Source organism: Perna viridis, chromosome 13 (assembly GCF_037379345.1).
Source record: "Perna viridis isolate PV_CMFRI_1.1 ecotype Kerala chromosome 13, ASM3737934v1, whole genome shotgun sequence".
Taxonomy (NCBI): domain Eukaryota; kingdom Metazoa; phylum Mollusca; class Bivalvia; order Mytilida; family Mytilidae; genus Perna; species Perna viridis.
In genome coordinates this window covers 25,482,758-25,503,792 of record NC_142457.1, presented here as the reverse complement: position 1 = coordinate 25,503,792, position 21,035 = coordinate 25,482,758, and the positions used below count along the sequence as shown (strand labels likewise).

General features: G+C 33.0%; 1 protein-coding gene across 1 annotated transcript in view; it reads right to left on the bottom strand.

Annotated features, from left to right (window-relative positions):
* Positions 1-5,103, bottom strand: part of LOC148600094 (atrial natriuretic peptide receptor 1-like) — a 32,935-nt gene extending 27,832 nt beyond the window's left edge. Inside the window, exons 1-5 of the mRNA XM_088558114.1 lie at positions 4,950-5,103; positions 4,470-4,526; positions 3,576-3,932; positions 1,853-2,010; positions 967-1,111 (exon numbers count right to left, since the gene is read on the bottom strand). Coding sequence (XP_088414240.1) covers positions 967-1,111; positions 1,853-2,010; positions 3,576-3,932; positions 4,470-4,526; positions 4,950-5,103 — 871 coding nt within the window. The remainder of the gene's footprint in view (positions 1-966; positions 1,112-1,852; positions 2,011-3,575; positions 3,933-4,469; positions 4,527-4,949) is intronic.
* Positions 5,104-21,035: the final 15,932 nt, after the last annotated feature.

Sequence of the window (21,035 nt, the reverse complement as noted above, 5' to 3'; positions counted from 1 at the left end):
TTGAAAAAAGTGATACACCCCAGAAAAACGCTACATATTTTCATTTTTGTAATTAAGTTGTTTTATGGGTCTATACTATGGAATGTGTAATTATTCATTTAAATCTGCCTGTTCTTAGGAGATAATCCACATTGAAAATCCAGTAGATTCTATTGTATTTGAGTGCCATTTACAGAGTTATCTCCCTTAATTTTGAAATCTACAGTGCTTCTACATAATTTTTATCTCCTAAGAGCACGGGTTATATGAAAAACCACATGTTAATTTCTGTTTACAATGACATTTCAAACAAAATATCAAAATAAAAATATGTAGTCTTTTTACCCATGAATCACATTTTGCATGATCCTTAGCTGGAGTCTTACTTAAGTACTTCTCCGTCTAACAATCAGACAAATTGTGTAAAAGTGTGGCACATGAAGAAAAAAACGCAGAGATTTTATTGCACTAACCAAGTATTTATTCCCGATAACCTCCAGAAATAACCATCAAAGTGTTAATAAAATTTGCCTTTTTAAGATATTGTAGGTCAAATTTAATTGAAATGCACCATGAAAATAATTCCTGCACTTCTTCCTTATATAAGCAGTCAAAAACTATCTACGTAACAGATGCTTCAGGTTAAATTTAAATAGCTTTTTAGTTGTTTTCTAGATTTATTTAATATATTTGAGGCAAAAAAATACCAAATTGAGAAATTTGATGTGCCACACATTTCCTGATTCTTACACAGAATGGTACTTAAATATGAGCTATTTTCCAAAACGAAGGTTAGATGGTGTCCGCTTGTTGTAATTTAGTTAGACATGTGTTTTCACTGCTGACCTACTTCGAGTCCATGGAACACCTAATCTATTCAGACAGGTGACTTGTTAAAAGTTCAAGTTCAGAAAAATGTAAAATGATGCATAATATTAATTAAATAAAACAGTAAACAAAACAAAACATAAAACAAGAGAAAATCACCAAAACCTGCCTCCTCATTTTTCATGCTGTAATTGTATCTGTCAAATGCCATCGTCTTTACTTCTTCAACGAATTTTTTAAATTCAAAACTTGTTGGTCTCTTTGGTTGGAGAACCAACACAGAATCATAGGCCTCTCTAGCTCTCTAAATGATAAATACTAAGCATTAAGTTTTCTTTTTAAATAAACAGTCAACTACCAACTATTATTTAAACTTTATTCGTAAAATTCGTATTAAAAGAAAACAAACGGAGTTCAGAACATGTTAAAAAGAACGACAATACTACCAGCATTAGAAATAATCGTTCACTACAATTCTAGTGGACTGGATTTGGAGTGGTAAAGTCAGGTATTAAAAGGTACTATTTTAAATAGTGTAGTACTAAGAAATGACGTAGGTTTTTACGTAGGGATGCAATAAGGTATCGAATATATCTATTGGTGAAAACAAGGCTTTAAGGATAGACAGATGTTTGAAAAATTTGGGAGTTTGCTCTGCTCATTTAAGGAAAAAGACCTAGGGTAAGGGACTCAACTCTTACAAATCTCTGAAGCGTTTGTATTCAGCACTTTACATCAATCTCATGTAAGCATCAAAGTAACTTTAACTGATTTAATTCTGTTTCAAATGAAAGCTTGATAGTTTTTTGTGATATTGAATGTGCTACAAACATATCAATGATTTCAAGAGTTAAGTCCTTTTCCTTATCGTCGGTTTTTATTGATTCTGACCATTTCTTTGGAAATTCCAATTTTCGTACAACATTAACATAGACAATGAACAATTGTAAACAATCGAACTGTTTCAGGGATATCGCACTATTGTTATTAAACTCATCAAATGCATTTCTTTTCTCTTAAGCTCGTGATTTGTGATCTTTATTACCTCATCAAACAAGTCACCTCTCTCCCAGGCACGTGATGTGTGATTGATCTCATAGAATTGAATAAAAAGATGGGCATAATCACCATTTGTCATTCTCAAGTCATGTGCATCAAGCATTATTTTCCGGAAATCATCTCCAATACAAATAGCTACAAATACTGCAAAAAATGAGGTTTTATAAGAAAAAATACTAAAAGTATATGTCAGCAAATCATACATGTTTTCCTTTCCTTGTTCGTCTACCCCGGACTTGACTTTTTATGAGCAACTCGGTGGGTGTTTCTGGAAAAACAGAGGACGCTTACCCTACCGGTGCACCTGGTCCATGCACCCAGTTTTTAGTGGAGTCCGAGTTGCTCATTTGCTTTTGTTATTTTGTATGTATGATTTTTCTTTGTTGTGTATGTCTGTTTTCCATGTCTGGTCTTTGTCCCTGGATTACATTCTTTTGATTACCGCTATAACCTTAGTTCCCTTGATTACTCTTTGTATTTCATATAGTTCTTTTATTATTTTTCAGGATATTCGCTGCTCATGTTCAGCCATTTTCGTCAGATTTTTGGTCTTCCTTTGTTTAATCCATTATATATTTTACCGAGTCACACCCACTTTTCCATTCATTATTTCATTAAACATACTTTAAATTGTAATTTGAGAAGCGTTAATGACATTTTCTTCAGGGTTTTAATAGATAAAACCAACAAAGACAAACCCTATGAACAATCAAGAGAAACTTTCTTAATGCTAAAATTTAAAATGCTTTATCTCAAACACGGGCACACGTGACCGTCAATTTTATGTACTTCTATTGTTGTAGAATGAAATATCTTGATTTAAAGGATTTCATATCCTTTTGAAATACTTACTATTCGTAAACAAAGAAGCGTGAAGTGCTTACAAATCATCGAACCCATTTTACAGTCTACTCGTTTTCGTTAAATATAGCCCCAATATTTTTAAACAATAACTAAATGTATCCTTTATTGCAGTTTCGTTATTTTGTATTGATGTTAAGAAATATGCAGAAACAAAGTGCATTTATTGAATTTAAGTACTCCTCTGTCAAAGAATCGGGCATAATGTACATCAGGCGTGGCACATGAAGAAAGAAAAACTGGACAGATTTATTGGCATAATCTTAGTATTTATACCTTATAACCTCCAGAAATTACCATAAAAGTGCTTTTTAAGATATTGGTAGGTCAAATTTAATTGAACTGCACTACTTTTTCCCTATATAAGCAGTCGAAAAATATCTTGGTCAAAGATATTTCACGATAAATATAAATGGTTTTTTTTTTGGTTATTTTGTTGATGTTTTGAATATATATTGAAGTTAAAAAAAGATCGAATTGAGAATAACGACGTGCCACTCATTGCAAGACTCTTTCACAAAATGGTAGTTACGTGTTACATGTATATTTGCTGTTTTACACATCTACCATGCTTAGTTTTAAATTACGCTTCTTTATAGAAACTGATACAGTTCATCAAAAATAACTTTGTGTATATTTTAAATACTACATAACAGACTCGCAGCAGTAAAAAGTTATCGAGATGATGCGTTGTAAAATTGAAGTTAGGGAGGAGATTGATAGCAGAGTTATTCGTTAGAAAACCGGAAAGCGGTTACAGGCTCGCACGCGGGTGAGATTGCTAGTGAAGTAATTTGTAACATTCAGGACTAAGTAGTAGATAGAGTATTTGCTAGTTAGAACTATACCTCGTGAATGTTTACTGGCTTTCATTAGCAAAGGTTTGAAATCATTTACTCCGTAAGCAAACGGCATCATAACAGTTGTTATATTTCCTTTAATGAACACTTCATTCAAGTCATCTGTCAATAATTTTATCAATGGCTGGTCCAGTTGGTATATAATGACAATGTCTTTCCACTTGTAAAATTTAAATATATCCATATAAAATAAAGCAAACTTATCCATAGTAAAAGCCATGTTTGTTAGTGTTGGAAATTCTGTTTTATTGGTTGCAATTGCTGAACTTGATCCCGATGGAGAAATGATGGGGATATTCCATGATCCAGCCATTGAGGCAATGATTTCTAGATCTGAACCACAAACTGAAAAAAAATAACAAAGGTTATTCATATCTGAATAGACGTTACGTTGTGAACAACGTATACAAGTACAATGTATTTGTATTTGTAATACAGTGAAACTCTTACTAGCCGAACCCCTTTTGGACTTGAAAGATGGTTCGATTTATAAACGTGTTCGGTATTACGAGGCCAACAACAAACTTAAACTGATAATACACCACTTTTAAAAGTGTCGCATTCTGAGAGGTTTTCGGGTTATTCGGGGTTCGGTTTAGAACGAATTTCACTGTATATGTTATATTTGCTCATGTGTATATCAATTTTGAAGATTCTATACAACTTGGCTCAGAAATACTCATTCATTCATCACTGAACACATCAAGCAACTCTTTATTATTAGTTCGGAATATGTTTTCGTCTTTAAAAAAATTTTAAAATTCTATATTGGTCGTCTTTAAGAAATAAAAATTTATGAAAACATCAATAATTTATAATAGAAATATTATAGCGGCTCTGTCCTTTTATTTTCAGAAACTAATAAACCTCGAACAGACATACCTGAAAAAATCCCTTTTGACTTAGATAAACAGTTACGTCTATGTTGTTCTTCTCTGTCTAAGAATCAGCCAAAAAGTGAACATGTTTAGCACATTAAGAAAAAACATAGAGATTTTATTGCATAATCCATGTATCTATACCCCGTTACCCCCAGACTAATGCATCAAATTGTTTCAAAAGTTTGCCCTTTTTATTAAAGTATGGATATGTCAAATTTAGTTGACAAGCACTATGGAAAAATGGCGGAAAAATTTTCCGCATTTTTTCTGTACATAAGCAGTCAAAAATATGTACGTCTCTGATACTGCAGGATAACTTTAAATAGCTTTCCTGTTGTTTTCGTAATGTATTGAATGTATTAGAGAAAAAAACACCAAATTGAGAGTTATTATGGGCCACCCATTGCCTGATTCCTACACAAAATGGTACTTAAACGCACTCCGTGAAACTAATTAATGCACAAAAACATATTTTACTCACCCGGACCGACAATAACATCTAAGCCTCTAGTATACCGTGCATCGGCGACAGCCGTCATCTTCCCTTTCTTGTTACATCTGTCTCCAGCGTAGGTAAAAGTAAAATTAATTCTAAATCTATCACCATACAGCTGTTCAACTCTACGCAGTGACATATTGGTCACCGTCAAAACAGAATAACCGAAATTGTCTACTTTGTCCAACGTCAACATGTTAAAGACTGGAACCTTTCCTGGTTCGGTTATGAATAACTGTATACCAACGAAGATGCCAATTTCAAAAATCCTTGAGGCGTACATTTTCCCGCTTTATTAAGAATTTGAATAGTTACATCCTAGCCTACATGATTGCCGTCCTATTGAGAAAAAAAATAATCAAAATCCACATTCCATTTAATTTAATCGCATTCAATCGCGACTTTTCATATTTTTAATCGAATATAAGATTTACGTTTGGAAATTATAGAATTTTCACTTTTATTTGAATAAATTTTAAGAAAATTCCTTTTCCGATATTTTAAGATAAAGAATATTCACTTTCATATACCTGTCTACCTCTATATGGATTGATTTTTTATAGAAATTAAATATGAGTAAGCAATGACCTCGTAAATTTTCATAAAGTCCGGTATCTTATCAAACTGAGTACAAACAAACGTTTATAGCAGATGATGTAACGGGCTTTTGAGAGATTGCTTTCTGTTTCTTGTCAATAATGGAACGACATTTTGTTGCCCTAAGCCGCTTTTTCGTTAAAAGCACACATTGCCATGATTTAATTAAAACCAAAGTATTAATTTTTCATTGTTTGATTTATTGACCGTGACACTGGGTCACCTTGCTTAACCCTTAGCAAAATTAAATTGACCAGGTCCACAAGGCCGTATTACGGATATGAGAATAAATAAGAGATTAGGACAGCTTTAATTAAACATTTGAAATAAATAAATGAATTTATGAATTTGTTGCGATATTGTTATCTCACGTTGATGCTGTCAAATATTAAATTCAACTTTTCAAAAGTATTATGATATTTTCTGTTGTTATTATATTCCATTTTGCAAAATTCGTGAGAAAACAAACATTGAGTTCTTTTATTTATTTCTTCATGATTATAATTGCACGTTTTTAATAAAATGTTAAAATAATAAACAGAGTGGTATAGGATCAAGCGTTAAGATAATTGTTTTCTTATAAATGATGAAATTGAAAATTTGCTTCTTACCAAAAGATGAAACAACAATATATTCAAATTTCTTTCTTGTTTTAAATATATTTTTGTCGTTTGACCTCACAGCACAGAAATGTTTATACAATGTGTGCACAAGTATGGTGTAGTAGAGTAAATATATCAATACAACAATGTATTGAGACCACACAGACTTCATTCTCTTATGCATTCTGATTTCATATAATATGTTAACCTGTTGATGGCAGTGTAATCAAGGGACTAAGATTCTAGCGGAAATCAAAAGAATGTAATCCAGGAACAAAGACCATTCAGAGAAAACAGACAACAAAACTTCTATAGTGATGACTTCAATCTTGTAGCATCATAACCATATTCTAGTAGCCTAATTGTAAGAAGTGTTGGTATATGGTAAGGTAATTTCTTACACACAAGTGATCGGCATATTTTGTCAAATGGATATATAGTATGCGTTATAGAATACAATACTTAAAATTGCCATTGCCAAAGTTTAAAACAGCGAAGGCAATTTGGTTTAAGGCTTTTTTTTAAATATGGAGAACCATCACTCAACAATGTCACTTCTAAATTTCTGTATATATTCGGGAAATATATGTTCACTGGTTTTTACGTTTTCACACAATGAACATAATTATATTTATATGATAGAGAACAACCGCATTTTGACGTGTCTCTACCTATCATCGTATGACTGCCTATCGCCACATAACGCATTCAAGCATGGCGCAAAAGGATCGCCTGTTTTGCGCAATCAGGATTATTGCACGGAATGAAATTCACACAGAGTCTATATATTAAAACTAAAATATTGTTTTCAAAATTTATGATCGTGTTATTGTTACTTCAAATTATTACAATAAAAATTCACATCGTTCAATCGGAATTTTGAGAAAAAGTTATGCGCGTGATTTTGTTTTGAGATAAAACCAAACTTCAAAGAAATGTCTTTATTTTGAAGGTTATGACTTCATTTTACGCTATATTAATTGACACATTATAATAGCAGTGGTATATTTTCAAAACAATATAGCAGGTTCTTATGATACTGGATAAGGAGGTAGACCTTGGGTAAGGGACACAACTCTTAAAAATCATTGGAACGTTTGTATTCAGCATTTTAAATCAATCTAATGTAAGCATATAATTAACTTGGATTCATTTTATTCTGCTTCAAACGAAAGCTTGAGAGGCTTTGGTGAAATTGAGTATGATGCAAACATATCACTGATTTCATGAGTTATGTCCCTTACTCTAGGTCTACCACCTTAACCAGTATCATAAGAACGTCCCTTATTGTGTATATTGACAAAAGACATAAAGTAAATACAATAATACAAAGTAACAAAAGTAAATAATCAACTCGGACTCAACTAAAAAACGGGGAGCGTGGACTAGGTGCAATGGTAGGGTAAGCGTCCTCTGCTTTTCTAGAAACACCCGCCGAGTTTCTCATAAAAAGTCAAGTCCGGGGTAGATGAAAGAAGAAAGGAAAACCATGGCACGTTGAACAGATCAGTTGGATACACCGTAAAGATCCACGTTACGGTGCATATAAAGTAAAAACTTCAAATTTGATATGTTGCCATTATCGTCATTTTAAGACGGGCACCCGCTACATATGCCAATTAAACACCAACGATAGGAAAAATGATGGTAAAAAATATATGGGTTAACTTCTTTTAAATTATACGAAGATGAAGCTTTTGAGTGCAGTACTTTACTATAGCTCATGGAGGGTGACCTATTTTTATTTTATTTCTATACAATATTGTATCTGCCCGTTCCTTATACTGATAATCCCGCTAGTTACACTGCGGAATCAATTTCTACAACTTCTAATTTAAACATACACTACAATATTAAGTATAATGTCATTACTTTTTTTAAGTTTTCAAAACCACTGAATAATTTCAAGAATACATTATGTTCAAGTAGAAATGAGATAAACAAAAATCAGCGAAAAAAGAAATATCGGAAATATTTATGAATTTTCATTGGTACGGGTAACACAATTTTTAGTCAATCCAGTTCGAGTTGTACATGATATTATTGAACAAAAATTAATTTAATTTGACGCTGTTTGGATCTAGATACATAAAGTAGTTTTGTTTTAGTCAGACAAATTTATAGTGTAAACTTATTGAGAAGACATTAGTTGGAAAACTACATATTATAAAAAAGATTGTAAGGGTGACATGGCAGAGTTTACAAAGCGATGATTTGGTGTTCAAGTCCCTAAATTCAATTTGCCAAACGCCTGTTTTTGTCATGGTATTTTTATTGAATAAAAACCGGTCCCCTTACGTCTACGTCCTGATACGTCAAGAAATGTCAAAATTCGGTTATTCTCTATTAAGTAATTATGGGCTAAACTTCTGGGAATTACAAAAATATTGGATTCGATTTTCCATTGTGTAAGTATATGGCTTGTTACTTTTTTTCCCCCAAAAGATTCGTGTTTATTTTTGTTTTATTTACTTTCTTCCCATTTCAGTTCAACTGTAACAGAAACACTTGTCTTTGAAAGCAAGTTTCTAATATATTTTCATTTCAATTTACTCATGGGCTTCTAAATGTATTAAAGAAACATGAGTTTAAAAGGTTTCTAATACATGTATGACGTGCTATAAAGCTCTTCAGACCATACCCATACCAATAAAAAAAGGATAAATATATGACCAACATTTCGTGGAATACATGAACTGTGTGTTTTCAAAATATAAAGAAACTAGTCCTATTAGAATCGAAATAAATCACGGAAACTCCATTTTATCATTTTGTACCGCAGGCTGACCATTTATGTCGTTATTCAAAACAATGCGACATACAAGGTCCAGCCCGTAGTAAAACAATGCTAAAACGGAGATTCCGTGGTTTAATTTCTTAAGTAAATAAGACATTTGTCATTTTTTTACACGTCCTTTACGTTTTATGTTATTTCACCGCTAGATACCAAAAATTGTTAACAAAAGCAAGAGCACGTGAGAAGAAGCTCACTTAAAATATCCTTCTCTCCGTCCCAAAAAACGCATGGTTAAATAATTCTTTTAGTGTAAGTGTTTGTAAGAATCAGGCAAAATGAGAAAAATCAGAAACATGCATGTCAAAACCCCACCGATCTGAAAAGTAAAATATAACTCAAGGGTGCTATCTCTATTTGAAAAGACCATTACTTAATCTCTGCATCGTTGGCTTTGCTCAGAAATTTTTCGATAGAACCTTAGAAAAATGATGTTTTTGACAGAGTTATTTGCCCTTAAAATGTTCATTTTCAGTGCATTGCAATGAAATTTAACTCGATGCACCAGCATGATATGAAAAGCCTTGTCTGTTTTCCCTGATTGGCGCAAAGAATCAAATTACACTCTCAAAATGATGGGTTCTTTCATACCACGTTTTCACCTACTGCCTGATTCTTACAGGGATTGACACTTAATTGTTTTGTTTGTTTGTTTGTTTGTTGGGGTTTAACGTCCGAGCAGCAATATTTCAGCTATATTCAGACGATGAGCATGAAATGGATGATAAAATGAACATGAAATAAAAAAAAAAAAAAAAAAAGGATTGGACATAAGTATAATAGGGTCGACAAATTTTGATTGCCACTGGAAAAAGGGGGATGGGTAAGGTCGGGCAATTTAACCTCCTGTGGCGGAGCGCAATGGTTCCTACTCCTATCGAATACCACAGCAGGGTTCTTTAACGTGCGAGGAACGTGGCATCTTTCCCAACACGGTGCACCACTATGGTTTGTGGTCAGGTTTTCCGTATTATAGCCTGACAAACCCAGCATGTAACACGCCAGGGGTACCCCATTCCACCACCTGGGGCACACATCCCAGTTGCTCTGTGGGCAGAGCGCCTAGCCCCCAGCTAGGTTTCTGAGCACTATTTAGTCGCCTTATACGACAAGCTTAGCGCTGCTGCAGGACTATTCTTTTAACACCCGGACCTGCACGGGGTCACTTAATTGTAACACAAGGAGTTGGCGGCAGAAACTGAATCCGAATATATGAAATAGACTTAAATGAAAAGGGTGTGGACGATCGAACAAACATTATGATCAATATATTCAACCCGCTTGCAAAACGGAGGGAAAACCATATTTTTATAACATGGAAACGTGCAATTAATTGAACATACAATCAAAATGCTAAGGTTGAACTAGGATTGGAGCAATAATAAAAAACAATACATAAATCTACGATAACAACCACAAAAAAAGAAAATAGATATACAAGATCATGAAACAATGAAGTCACACTCACAAAGAAATTAAAGTATATGAGCAAACACGACTCTACTAGACTAAGGGGTAAATTCTAGTTTCAGGCCTACTATTTTGCCAGACTTTCAAATTTCTATTTGAAATTTTCAATTTGCCAATTTTTAAGCTAAAATACTATCTGAATACTAATATACCCAAAATATAAGCTGTCGTTTTATAATTTAGTCAAAAACTTCAAATTTTTTCACACAAAAAAAATGAGTGGAATAGAGGTACATAGTAGTTTTAAACAATATAGATCGCAAGTCCCGAAGAACAGAAAATGTTGTCAATAATTGCAAAGGACAGAAGGCCTTTTTTGTATAAATATAAAAGATTTCGAGAAATACACTCTATTTTTTACTTAAAAATTTCTCATGAAACTGGCTATTTTAACACCATTTGGCTATTTTTTTTACCTGAATAAATAAATATTTCAGAAATATCTCTTTTTTAGCAAATGATCAGTTGTATAGTTAATTAGTGTTTACTCAGCGGGAAAGACTTTCAAACGTAGTGTTAAATGATTTTGTAAACATGCAATATATGATGTGTTAATTCCAATCTTTATTACAACTGACAAAAATATATTTCTGTTCTAAATGTAAAGCAAATTAATAATAAGCTGATAGTATAAGGAGTTACACCTTATAATTATTTGAAAAAGGAAAGCGACGTCCTGTGCTCATTAGCGAGGTATGTTTTTGTTATATTTACAGGATGAGAGAACAGCGTTTTATACCTTTTCAATCTTTGTTCGAAATTGCCACATGCGATACGCCACGACGTATTCCATCTACATATTGATTAGTTAATTATTGGCCAATTTCTATTGTCATAAGGCTCATTGGTTTATTTTTCTGCGTTGTAATCTTTTTTTTTTCTAATAATTATGATCATTTTATATTGGTAATAAGACCCAATTATCTGCCACATATCATTATTAGTGGAAAATATACAACTCGCAATATCTGTTTTCGAAACTTCAGAAATACGTAATATGATACACTTAAGATTCTTATAAGAAGAAATTCATCCTTTACTCATTAGAGTTGATTGTATGGAATCAGACGGATTTTCTACCTGTGGATTGATTTCATTTAGTTCTGCTTACAGCTTTAAAATTTGTAGAATAATAAACCTTTTGGTTAAGAAGTAAATGAATGTAATGCTTTAGATCTATGGAAAAATTATTTGTATAATATAAATGAAATTATTTGTGAAATATGAAAAAAATGGCATGATGGCGTGATTTTACCATCCTCGTTTCGAGTCCCAAAATGGAAATTTCAACTGCTTTAATTGCCATAACAACATTATTCAATTATGGCATGTGCATCAAAGAGGTATACGTTCTTGCGATGGAACAAGACGATTCGTTCGGAAGAGCAAAGCTTCCCGCAATTTTCATTGGAATCGAAAAAATAAATGAAATTTACAACGAAACCTTTCATGTTAATCTCCTACGAACAACATTTGGTCCTTTGTGTAACCCAAATGGCAAAGCTGTGGCCTTCTCGGATATTTACTATAACAACCGACTGGATGCAACTATTGGTCCAAGTAAGTTTATTTATATATTTTTGACTTTTTACAGGCAACTCGGCGGGTGTTTACAGAAAGGCAGGGGATGCTTTATACACCATTGCACCTGGTCCATACTCCCAGTTTTTAGTGAAGTCTGAATTGCTCATTTATTTTTGTTTCTTTATTTGTGTTATTTTGTTTATTTTCTATTCTTTGCAGTGTGTGTTTGTTCCCTTGTCTAGTCTTTATCCATGAATTACATTCTTTTGATTTTTGGTATAATCTTGTTTCCCTTGATTTGTCTTTGTTTCATTGGTTTCTGTTAGCTAACTGCATTCAAGACTGGTGATATACGATCTGGTATACTCGACTATAGAGTAAAGTGGCAGCATGTCAGTCAAGATGCAGGAAGACCATAACTATTAACATTATTCTATCATTATAAATGCAAGCAACGTAGTTTTTCTTTTTTCCATTTCCTATGTATATTTGTTTTTCTTTATTTTTGTTTGTTTGTTTTTTTTTGTTTTGTTTTGTTTTTGTTTTTGTGATCTTGTGTTTTGCTTGTTTTGTTTATTTTTAGTTTCCTCTTGCATTGCAGAATTTTAGATCATTATGAATTACTGAAACGTACACAAGTCAATTTAATGAAGGGTAATAACACAATTATCGAAACCACCTAGGAATTAGTCGAAAGGAATAATAAAATGAGAAGTCCGTATAAGAAATGGTAATATCAGGGTAAAAACAGAAAAATTGGAAAACACTGCCATTGTCCTGACTTGGTTCAAGCATTTAGAAAAAAGGTAGGTTAAACGAGGTTTTATTGCGCGCATAACCTCTCTCTGCCATTTCGGTTCATTATTTCTATTAATATCAACACAAATGAGCAGAATCAAATTGCCACCATTCAAAATCGGTAAAATCAGTAGTAAAGACCGTACACAAGATATGAACAATAAATACATGAAAATGAAAAAAAATAAATACAATAAAAATCATGTAAATCAAAGATAACACTTGTTAATAAGGAATAGTAGACCCACGTTTTTGTTATTTCGATCTTCTTCAGTGTCGGCTGGCCAGGGACAAGGAACGAGAAATCGAGCTCGGTATACAATACGGAAAAGTCAACTGTCATTGAGAGCTAAAGTATTGCTTTGAACTGTGTGGGAAATGTGCTTAGATTAAGATTTAAGGTAGAAAGGGTTTGAAAACAGATTCAATCTTAAGTAGCTGTCTTTGTAAGAATCATGCAAAATCTGAAAAATGTGATACAGTCATAAAAAGTCTACATATTATTATTTTAGAGATTATCAACATTGAAAACCCAACAGATTCTATTGTATTTGAATGCCATTTACAGACTTATCTACAGTGCATTCTATATATTTTTCTCTCCTAAGAACACGGGTTATATGAAAGGCTGAATATAAATTTCTGTTTACTATGGCACTTCAAACATAATATCAAAAATTAAAATATGTAGGCTTTTTACCCATGAATCACATTTTGCATAATTCTTAGCTGGAGAGCTACTTAAATATATAAAATAACTAAATAGACTGTGTCTTGTCATTCATACCAAACCTATTCAAAGAAAAGTTTTTAAAAATCTGATTATCCGCTTTTCACGGAACTTACACTTGGACACTGTGTATTATCTGTTCAAAGTGTTGACAGATTGAACACTAAATTAACAATGTTCCAAGGCTACAATATTCGTATTTTGTAAACAAGGCTGTCTTAATTTGCATGATTAAGAGAAAGCTGCAATTTTATTTTTATTTTATTTTTACAAAATCTGTGATATTTGAAAGATGCTGTTAAATGACCTTTAAAAAATACATTTCTCATTCTTAAGAAAGTAGACCTAAAGTAAAGGAAATGACTCTTGAAATCAGTGATATGTTAGACTCATATTCAATTTCACCAAAGCGTTTTTTTTTGTTTGTTTTTGTTTTGTTTTGTTTTGTTTTTTTTAGCTAAATCATTCCTCCTGTGAGTTGACTTTTTATTATGTGAATTAATATTTATCAAAATTTTCATTGATGGATATTTAAAATGCACCAAATCACAATTTAGACTTAAAATTCTAAGTTCACAAACAAATGCATATTCTTTGGCTAAGTCATTGTCTCCGTCATCCTTGATGTAGTAATGACCTGCTTATCTATATCCGACAAAGATACATGGCACTAAAAATAAACATTTGCATAATTGATAAGTAGATATTAAAATGCGATCAGTGACTGACCAATTCCCGAAAGGGATTATGATTTTATGCCAGATTTTAATTTGATATTGCAAATTATGTTATACGAAACAGCCGTAAGTAAATCATACCATCCGGGGTATGGAACTCCTACCGTACTTTTTGTAGTAAAATGTTAATTTTGTGCATTTTGATTTTGTTGTCTTTTTCGGTCACCACTTATTTGAATGTCCGTATCAAAGCCATAATTGTTACACTCGTTAATAGACCCTATATTTGTTTCGGATATTCAAGCTCTTTATTCAAGGATATCTCGAAATTGATATGGGATTTTTTCAAATCCATGCATTGCTAGATTAAACATTGTACATTTTTATTAGCCTTCAAATTCTACAAATTATTGTCCTTGTGTCTCTTCTGGTACTGAATAACGGTTGAAATTAAAATAATCTTATTTTCCTCATGATAAAAAAAATAAGACTTTCCGGTGATGATTGAATAGAACAAACGGAAACGACACAAGCTACTTAATCCTGAGATTAATCCTGAAAGGAAAAAATGCAATTGGAATTAAGTTATTTAAAAAGTTTAATCATGTAAACTAAATAAGCGGAAACGATAAAAAGGTAATATTTATGTTAAAAAGATGTTATCGGCATGAGCGGAAAAGACATAACAAATAGAGCACACGAGCACCGCTTTGAACGTGACTTGGTAATTTTTACAGTTTGAATGGCATAGACATGGGCTTTCAAACCTCGTCATTATTACATTACGACATTTGCTTTCAAATAACGTTCAATCACCTCCGCGTCGTGCTTCCAGATCAACTACGTATCACTCCTCTAGTTTACCTTACATACCACTAATTCAACCAATGAGTTTTTAGAGTATATGTAAAAATAGTCCGGCACAACTTTTAGTGCAATTGTTGTATGTCGCAGTGGAAAATGCATATCAAATCTGCACAAGTGAGCATGTTTTCGGCCGAAATTTTTTTTCTATTTCTACATAAAATGGTCCTTGTAACTTACTGAAATAAATATTTTTTAGGAGTTCTGCATGGAGACCCCCTTTTGTGAACTGTAGGGGAAGTCCCATTCTATTTTTAGCTCATTGTCTTTTAGGAGCAGATGTCGCACTGAAAGATATTAAACCTCACATATTTTCAGAGCTATTAGTGTAAACATACAGCTTTCATGTCATAAATGGTCTTCTGCAGATTAAACTTAGGCTAGGAGCTCCATAACACATTGAGCTTGGTGAATTTAGCATTGGACTCTATAAGAATTGACATTAGTGGTTTGTAGCTTTTAAGGCTCTCTGCTATATAAGACGTGAAAGAGTAATCAAGGGAACCAAGATTCAAGCGGAAATAAAAAGAATGTAATCCAGGGAGAAAGACCAGACATGGAAAACAGACACACACAACAAAGAACATAAAGTAACTAAAATCATACATACAAAGTAACAAAAGTAAATGAGCAAGTCGAACTCCACTAAAAACTGGGAGCATGGACCAGGTGCACCGGTATGGTAAGGCCTTTACAAAACGTGAGCACTTCTTTCATTTTACCATTTCAGTAACTTTTTAGAAAACATTAGCGTTTGATCTCTAATAGATGGAAACGTTCAGGAAACGAAATTTGACACTTGTCACCCACTCTTTGAACCATCGATGGACACCTTTTCAAATTCTACGGGCCTTGAACCCATAGCCTCGATAAAACAACAGAGACCTGAATGGATTTTTGTCACAATTTTAGCTTGTATACCGCGGTCATGTACATATCAAATATCCGCCTGTTTATGTAAATTTGAACGATGTACCGTAGTGAGATTCCAGAATTTCAAATAGATAAATTCGTAACCCGATTAATATCAGTTTTTGTTTGTTCGTTTTTTGTTTTTTTTTTGTTTTCTTGTTTGTTTTTTTTTTTTTTTTTGTATTGCGCCGATCTCCAATTACCGATAGAAGGCGCTGAATTTTTCGCGTTAATTAATTCGATATGTTAATAAAATTTTCACTAACCTAACTCAGAGTGAAACGTAGTATTTCAGGAAGTGGCCATAAGGACTGTGGGGTTATTATGTGAAGACCATAATCGTGCTTGGAAAGTAACTGCTGACTTCGGAATGTTTGTAAAAAAAGATATAAGCGTCATTTGTACGTGTTAGAATAAATTAATGATGGAAAACAATCCATCTTGTTAGAATTAATGGATTTGATGAACTTCCGTTTTGAATGGTACTTACGTTGTCACACTCGCCTTCAATTTAAATTTCATAGAAGTATTTTAAAAAATAATGTAACATTTTTAATTTACAACACGCATTTAAAATGAGGCACATGATAGAAACATAAACGTTGAAACGGTGTTATCACATATTTGAATTTCTTTGGTAACGTTGAACAGGGGCCAGCAAGAGTATATTATACGTCATCAAGGTCAGGTCAAAAGGTGATTACTCACATATTCAAATCAACTCGACATTCCATATATGGTATATTCTTTTTTATAAATTCGCCATTGTGATGTGTAGGCATTTGAAAGTATTTTATTGATATTGATTTTCAACATACATTAAAAAAAAAAGAGAATTTGATTAATCGTCTGCTACGTAGGAGATATACATTACCACTAAAATCAGATGATAATTAAATGCATGCATAATCAAGTATACGTTAAATAATCAAAGTGCTGATGCACTGAGTCAAGGAAGACCTCAAAGTGATAAAAAACATTCATGTAACCAAATTGTAAGCTAAATAAACCGATCAAAACTAAGTCCTTTTAAAGAATAACAATTTGTTTTAATGCAGTGCATATTTATACAGTCCATTTATCAATGTATGTTTGGATCTTCCATTGTACTATTGCTTTTGGTATTCCTGGCTGTACACGTACGTTTATGTCTTCAAATTTCTTAACACTTTACACTTAAATTAGCATTTCTTACAAAACATGAATTCCACTAAGAAACACTGATTACCAATATTCGATGAATTTTCAAAGCACGAATGGAAACACTTTAAAATTTACCATACGTCTGGAGATGCATGAAGTAGAAATGAATCCCGCAGACTGGAGGAAATTGAACAAGGGCCTAATCTCATGGGAGAAATGATAAAAAAACTTCTCCTTATTTGTGCTCACTTTGATGTGGATTTTTTTGTAATTAATTAAAACTAAAAAATTGTTCTTGCCATCGTTATCTAGATTAGGCCTGTGTTTAACTCGTCCAAACTGTGCACGTATTTACAAGAAATGATTACCTTTCTTTAGGATTTTTTTCAATTCGAACAAGGACACAAACTCTTGTTCTAAAAACTACTTTGCGATTTAAAAATCCTTAAACTAAAAACAACTTTGCAGCTCATAGATATGAGCAATTTAAGATTCCAATTAAATAGGAAAGTCAATGGTATGTAATGAATACAGGCAATATGATGTCTTAATCACACATGCACTTTGAGTATAAATCCATTTTTTCCCTCTCTAAAACAAAAAAGTTACTAGTGAACCCAAACTCCACGAGTATCACTTCTTTTATGATGAATCACTATTGTGCTTAAAGCTGAGTGTTTAATACCTGTCTGCCTTCAATAATGTTTGTGCATTTTTTTCATTTTTTTTCTGCATGATTGTTTCACAAATATGTATAAGATTACAATACCAGTAACTTCTAAGTAACTCCAAATATATAAGTGCTAAGAAACCCGGCTTCATTTTTTTCATTTTTTTTTTATTAAGAGATGATTATTTCTTCTCACTTCATCTATTGAAACTGTTAAGTGATAACCACTGAGAAGAAATCAAGGCAAAAATCATAATGTTTGATATATGCAAAATGTTACAATGTAAATTCATGAAAATATACATGTATTTTAACCATACGATATGTAGAAACCTCCTCTTGTTGGGAAATATTGTAACATGTACATATAATTTTATGCAAAGCCTGCAAAAATAAAGGTGGGGTGGTTATATCAGTCCCAGGTTTTTATTAGTTTTTAAACCACCTGGCCAATATTCCTAAAGTGGATGATACTGGTCAGTCAATGGCGGATCCAAAGGGGGGGTGGGGCGCTTAGAAATTGAAAATTGCAATTTTTAAAAATTGTTGAAAAATTGTGCATGTTAAATCATGAAAAACACTCAGAAAGAAATATGATACAATAGTAATCCAGCAAATTAGTTATTTAGTATGATTTCTTGATACTCAGCGGTGTACATGCTACATGTATGTTTACAATTTTATTTTATTTATGTACATGTAACATGTAGTAATTAATATACATGTACACAGTGCATTTTATGTACAGAAGGTAAATTCCTAGGATAAAATTAAACACACATGAAATTTTCCAATTAAAAGGAGGGGTACCTACCCCATTCACCCTCCCATGGATCTGCCACTGTAATCTATATTTACAACACCAAAAGTGTACATTGCATCTCCGAAAATCCGTCATTAGAAGCTCCTGACATTCTCACTGCCAACCCCATGCATCCTCCACTGTACATAATCTATGCTTACAACACAAAAAGTGTACATTGCAGCTCCGAAAATCCGTCATTAGAAGCTCCCGACATCCTCATTAACAGGGTCAGGACGAGAGAAATGAATTGGCAAATCTCGATTGAGCTTTCCTCTCTGAGAATGTTCGGGTCAATTTGACAAAATAGTCCAGCTCTCTGCGTCAAAATTTAAATAGTTAATATTATATAATCATTTAAATATTGTAGTTAAACACAGTCATATTAAATATTTTTATATTGTTATACGCCCATATCGCACGTAAACATCGTATATTTCTCATGGAGTATGATCGGCGGCAGAGCGATATTTTTACGTGAACTTTGCAAGGAGAATAACCCGCGTAGTGATATTTTTGTAGTTATATGTAGAAATATCTACCCTGGTTACGTAATTTGGTTGCTGACGATCTCTATATCAAGTTCAGTCTATAAATAGACTTCCATGACAAAAACAAAGATGGCGGCCGATAACGCTTGTCATTCATTCATTCCTTAAGTATGTCAGCATTATTTTCGAGAGATGTCACGTGATAGAGACAAAATGAAGTGTTATTTTCTTCCGATGAAATTTAAGGATTTCGGATAGTTCAAGTTTGGATTAGGTTACAGACCACCAATTCAACCAATGAGCATTTGGAATGTACGCAAAAATAGTCCTACGCAGAAATTACCCCTGTTCCTCATAGTGCTGTGAAAAAAGTTCTCATCTTATTTAAAAAATTTAAACAGTTTCTGAAAGGAAAAACATTTCTGTACATTTTATAGGTGCATTTTGCTTCTTGTGATTTGAAGCCTAATCTCCATAATGATTTTTAAATATACCCCTATCTTGTGAAAACACTGGGATTTCCCATGCTATTTATAGACCCTTCACTTCCGATGACCAGTACTGCACTGCAAGTCTGCTAACCCCACATGCCATTCGGAGGATTGTGAGCTGACATATGTAGAATCATGCTGATATATAGTCCTCTGCAGGTTAAAGTTAAGGTAAAGTCCAGAGAAGCCATTGAATATTGTGAAATTAGCATAGAAGCCTATGGAAAGTGGAATTAGTGGTTTTTAGCCATTATGCTTTGACATTTCGCAGCTGTAAATATTATTATATGTATTACGTATTGAGCTGAAAAAATCTGGATTTTTGTAACTCCTTCGTCCATTCTCAAATGTATTTTAATACAAAGAACTGTTTATATTCATTGTGACCAGGCCTGAACATTCCCTTTGGCTCTTGACAGTATGTACAATATTGAAAACAGTTCACGACACGATTGATTAACTTGGACTTTGGACCCGTAGTAATTACAGCAGTTACATAGTAAATACATAGTAAATATAACCCACTGACCCTTAGTGTTGACCAATCAGAAACCAGCAATGTCTTTGAATGAAACGTTCACCCTCATAGCGGAAAGTGGTAAATTTGTGGAGGCGACACATGATGACAATCCAAGTTCCAATGCCATTCTTAACATGATACTACAGATAGTTACAAACATTGAATCTAACATGAAAAGAATGGAATCTAACCTAGATAAAAGTGTTGAAGGGCTAAAACAGTCAATATTGTCTGTGTCGTCTAGGGTTACAGAATTAGAAAAAACAAACAAGTGAAATAAAAACCAAAGTATCTGAATGTGAGACGAGTTGCCAGGGAGTTAGTAATCTATTTGACAAAGCAGATAAGCACATTAAAACAAATACAAGAAACAATATTCACCTAGACAACAGAGTACAAAAGCTAGAACATACTCCAATTGTTCAGCCAGTTACTGAATCCTTAGAATTACAAACCCTAAAGTCATCTATTGAAAAGTTAGAAGATACTGTTCTTGATATACAATGTCGTTCTATGAAGAACAATCTAGTGTTTAGTAACTTGGCAGAGAAAAATACAGAAAATGTCGAACAGAAACTTCGCCGATTTATACATGAGCAGCTAGGTATAAGCCATCATATTGAGTTTGGGAACGTGCACAGGTTCGGCAAGCGGGTGAATAACAGACCAAGACCAATTGTTGCAAGGTTGCTTTATCACAAGGATCTGAGGCTGGTATTGGATAACGCTACTTGGTTAAAAGGATCGCCATTTGGTATTCACGAACAATTCCCGTTAGTCATTGAGAATAGACGTAAAAAGCTTTATTCTGTGCAGAAAGAAGCAAGACGAAACGGTAAACAAACTGTACTTGTAAAAGATAAACTCTTCATTGACGGCAAGTTGTACCATCCACCAGATGAAAGAACAAACACTACTCCACAGCGGACAATTAGCTACCGTGATACATTATTAAAAACACCGAGAGAACATGAGAGGCCTTTCAA